The sequence below is a fragment of the Protobothrops mucrosquamatus genome, unplaced genomic scaffold (assembly GCF_001527695.2).
Source record: "Protobothrops mucrosquamatus isolate PMUCROS unplaced genomic scaffold, P.Mucros_1.0 scaffold16203, whole genome shotgun sequence".
Lineage (NCBI taxonomy): Eukaryota > Metazoa > Chordata > Lepidosauria > Squamata > Viperidae > Protobothrops > Protobothrops mucrosquamatus.
This window is the reverse complement of record NW_015401968.1, coordinates 11,921-16,153: the sequence shown is the minus strand read 5'-3', so window position 1 is coordinate 16,153 and position 4,233 is coordinate 11,921. Positions and strand designations below refer to the sequence as shown.

Here is a 4,233-nt window from a genome sequence, read left to right as displayed (position 1 = left end):
GAACAATTGTGGAGCCTAAATTAAATTCGCCTAAATGTTCTCCTTTCCTCATCGGAACGCCTTCGTCGTCCTTGCCGGTTACAAAGCTGAAATCGTTGTAGGATCCTTTGCTGTAGCGAGGGCTGTTGGTCTGCAGCTTCTGCCAAGGGGGAGGAAGGGAGAAGGGGTTACTGGGCAGGTGAGGGAGACGCAGTCGGCCACTTTCACTCTTTGTCTATTGCCTGAACTCGCTCTGTGCATTAAAGATGGGCGAGGCTGATGGGGGAACCCAAGAGGGGGGGGGGCTGCCTGATCCTTAGAAGGGGCCTCTGATACTCCTGTGGAAGCTGTTCCAGCCTTAGCCCAAGTTGGGTGTATTCATAGTGGCAGGAACAGCTTTCGGGGTTCACCTAAGCTGCCCCCTTGCCAACTCATATCACCTGGTGGCCCTCCAGCTACTCTGGAGCCTGGTCTCCTTGTGCCTCTGGGGCAGGGCCAGGACGCAGAGATGCTGGGGCTCACCCACCTGATGGCTGCTCAAACAACCCAGCCTCCCTTTGAGGTTTCCTCACCTGGTCGCAGTAAACGCGGATGGATCCCACGTTCTGAGCTCCCACTGCTGTCAGGGAAAAGAAGCCGTGTTTCCAGTAGCCCGACAGGACGACCCGCTCGTTATGGCAGAAGAGTTCTTTGATCCAACGTGCTACGCCGGGGTTCACAGACATCAGGGCACCTGGGTAGAGAGCAAGCCTCTGCTGTTGTTTTGGCTTATCCAGCTGCTGCTTCCAGGAGCTGGAAACAGAACTGAGGTGGTGGGAGGGGAGATGCCAGAAGACCATCTGGCATCTTTGAGGCCATCTAATGTCTCCAGCAATGTTGGAAAGTAGTTCGGCAGAAGTTTGAAGACAATGTCTACCAGGAAAGGAGTATCCCAACACCCGTTGAACCTATTGCTCTGGTGGGGAGGGGTTAAAGTGTAGTATTGCAGGCTAGCTCTGCCCACAGACTGGAGTTTGTTCCTGACTGGCTAGAGGTTGATTCGAGCCTTTCATCCTTCCAAGGTCAGTAAAATGAGGACCCCGATTGTTGGGGGCAAGAGGCTGACTCTGCACACTTGCACAGAGAAGGCTGTAAAGCACTGTGGGGTGGTACGTACTGTAAGTTTAAGTGCTAGTGAAGAGAGAGGGAGAGGCGGCTTGCCAGGGCAGGCTGAGGGAGAAAAACCAGAGGTGGAGATTTGATTCCTTCCCCCAGGAAGGGATCTGCCCCAAGGTTACATACAGCTCTGGACCACTGCTCTGTCTGAGCTGCTGGAGGGATGATGATGATGATAATAATAATTATATAATAATAATAATAATAATAATAATAATAATAATAATAATAATAATAATAATAATAATAATAATAATAATAATAATAATAATAATAATAATAAAGTTGGAAGGGACATTGGAGGTCATCTAGTCCAATCCCCTGCTCAGGCAGGAAACCCTATACCATTTCGGACAAATGGCTGTCCAGTCTCTTCTTAAAAACTTCGTGTTGGAGCAATCACTGTTTCTGGAGGCAGGTTGTTCCACTGGTTAATTGTTCTCACTGTCAGGAAGTTTCTCCTTAGTTCTAGGTTGCTTCTCTCCTTGGTTAGTTTCCACCCGTTGCTTCTTGTCCTGCCTTCAGGCGCTTTGGAGAATAGCTTGACTCCCTCTTCTTTGTGGCAGCCCCTGAGATACTGGAAGACTGCTATCCTGTCCCCCCTCGTCCTTCTCTTCGTTAAACTAGACATACCCAATTCCAGCAGCCGTTCCTTATATGTTTTAGCCTCCAGTCCCCTAATCATCTTTGTTGCTCTTCTCTGTACTCTTTCTAGAGTCTCAACATCTTTTTTACATCGCGGTGACCAAAACTGGATGCAGTATTCCGAGTGTGGCCTTACCAAGGCATAAGAAAGGTCTCCTCCCAAGAGCTAAAGTGGCTGCTCTTCTGGATCTCTGAGGGGGCCAGAGGTGACGGGAAAGTGCTTAAGGTCTTCCCCTCCCTTTTGGTCTCCTGATCCTACTCACCTGCTGCTGTAAGTGGGGCTTCACAAGACTCCACCAAGTCTGCCCTCCCCCCAAGGATGTTGGCCTCAATCAAGCAGGGAAGAGTGTGCAATGGGCCACCGGGCCTGGGGAGCCCAGAGTGGGATGGAGCCCACCAAGTGGCTCATTAGATTTATTGTTGTCACCGGGGTGGGGTGGGGGGGTGTTACTTTTATTCTTTTATATCGGGTTTTTATTTTATATCGGGTTTTTATTGTTTGTAAGCTGCCCAGAGTCACTGAGAGTGAGTGGGCAGCCATACAAACAAATAAACACAGAAGCAGTTTGCAGGCCACTGTGATGAAGGGATGCTCCTGAGCGGTCCTCGGAGAAGGACGAACGTTTCACTTGTTCTGTGAGCAAATGTCAGTGTGCGAAGAGCCGCTGCCTCTGGGTGTCCCACCTGTGGAAAGGAGACCTACCTGGGAAGTGACGCCGGTGAGAGACCTTCCAGTCGGTGGGCGAGTGGAAGCAGTGGTAGTCTCCGGGGGCCAGGTAAATCACACAATGGAAGAGCTCGTTGGTGTCTTTTGTGACCAGCTGTTTTTGGAAGGAGTCGCAACAGGAAGCTGGAAAAGAGCAGCAGAAGAAAAGGTTTTCTGAGGAAAGAACCGCAAAGCTGCCTTGTTATTGACCCAGCAACTCAAAGCATTCACTCCTTCACCTACGCCAAGCAAAGCTAAAGGCATCGTCTGCACGGAGAGCCCAACACAGAGTGGTAAGACCAGGAGGCAACTGGGTGGGGAGGGCACCTACAACAGCCATAGGATTAAAAACAGGGCAAGTCTAAATGTCCCTTGAGACTTGGTGGTGGGAATTAGCGTTTTCTTGGCAACATTTTAGTTCCACAAAGCATCTACTGCTGCATGTGGTCTTATTCGGGACGTGGAGAAACTGAGAAGCAAAGCTGGAATGGCAAATCCAGAAGCGAACCCAAGACAAACAGAGCGGGGGCACACCGGCATGCACCTTCCCCCGGCGAATTTCACTGCATATCTTGATATTAAATATATAGCCATCCGACTGAGTTACGGAATACCCACTTATTCCTTGTGTCTGAGGGTTAGGAGCTGAACAGCCCCTGGGGCACCAAACACTGCAAACGTGGCTTCTGAAAACACTACCCTGGAAACCATTACATCTTCTGACAAGAGATCTCTGGAGATCTTGCTCATCCTTGGCCAGAGAGCAGACCGTGAGGGCAGGGCAGGGCAGGGCAGTGATTGAAGGTCTGCCCGAGACCTTCTCTCCGTCCAGCCTACCTCGTGGCATAGATGTGGACGGAGGTTGCCTCCTTGGAGGACAGGCAGGGGATACGAGCAACCAAGAGAAACCAAATAAAAGCTGGGCCTCCTTTTCGGAACGGCTTCTCTCCCTCTCCTGGGTGCCCTGCAGTCCTGAGCTACAGGGCCGCTTCCTCAGAAGACCTCCTCCCACAGCGTCTCTTGAACCTGCCTCTTCCGCTGAGCCGAAGGGGGGGAGGCAGTGCAGATGCGAAGTGCACCTGGTTCCTTAACTCTGGGCTGCAATTCCTCCTGATGTTTCTAGGGAGTGAGTGGAGACTGGCTGCCTCCTCTGGGTGCAATTCATCCTCCTAAAGAGGCTTCAAAGACTGTCCAGGAAGGGAGAGGAATGCTACCCTCTGCCCCACCAGCCAAGTGCCTGGAAAGAAGGATCCTGGAGCTCAAAGGGAAGACTTACTTGGATTATTTTGGCAGTTGTCGTGATTGGCATGGGGACCCAGGAAGGACTCAAGAGAGTAAGTGATGCCTTTTACTTGCTCCACTTCACAGTTCTTCACTTGCCCAAAACTGAGGATCTTCCCATCCGAAGGGCTGACCTGTGGAGGAGAAAGAGCAAAAAGAAGCTGGATGCTATTTTCTCTTCCACTTCTATTAATTAAACAATATCAATGGTTGCCCAAACTTACAGTATTTTGCACCACTTTCATTAAATGCAATAATAATATGGGTGTAATTAACCTACCCAAACAAGCAGCATTAAAACAATTCTAACTGAAATTTAAAAGGGTTTTCTACAACCTCCCTATCCAAAAATGGAAAAGGAGGAAGCAGAGCAGCTGCCCTTTGCCTGGGAAACTGACCACGCTGTGCCGGTCGCAGACGGGCCGTGCCTGGGGTTTCAGCTTCCGTCGGAAAAATTCACTCAGGTT

General features: G+C 50.3%; 1 protein-coding gene across 1 annotated transcript; it reads right to left on the bottom strand.

Moving 5' to 3' along the window:
• Positions 1 to 7: 7 nt before the first annotated feature.
• LOC107301743 (phosphatidylserine decarboxylase proenzyme, mitochondrial-like) lies at positions 8 to 4,233 on the bottom strand (the record flags this gene model as incomplete). Its single annotated transcript, XM_015830929.1, has 5 exons — positions 8 to 139; positions 552 to 712; positions 2,483 to 2,629; positions 3,762 to 3,900; positions 4,165 to 4,233. Coding segments are annotated over 5 exons (648 nt in total), but the record flags the coding sequence as incomplete, so codon positions are not given.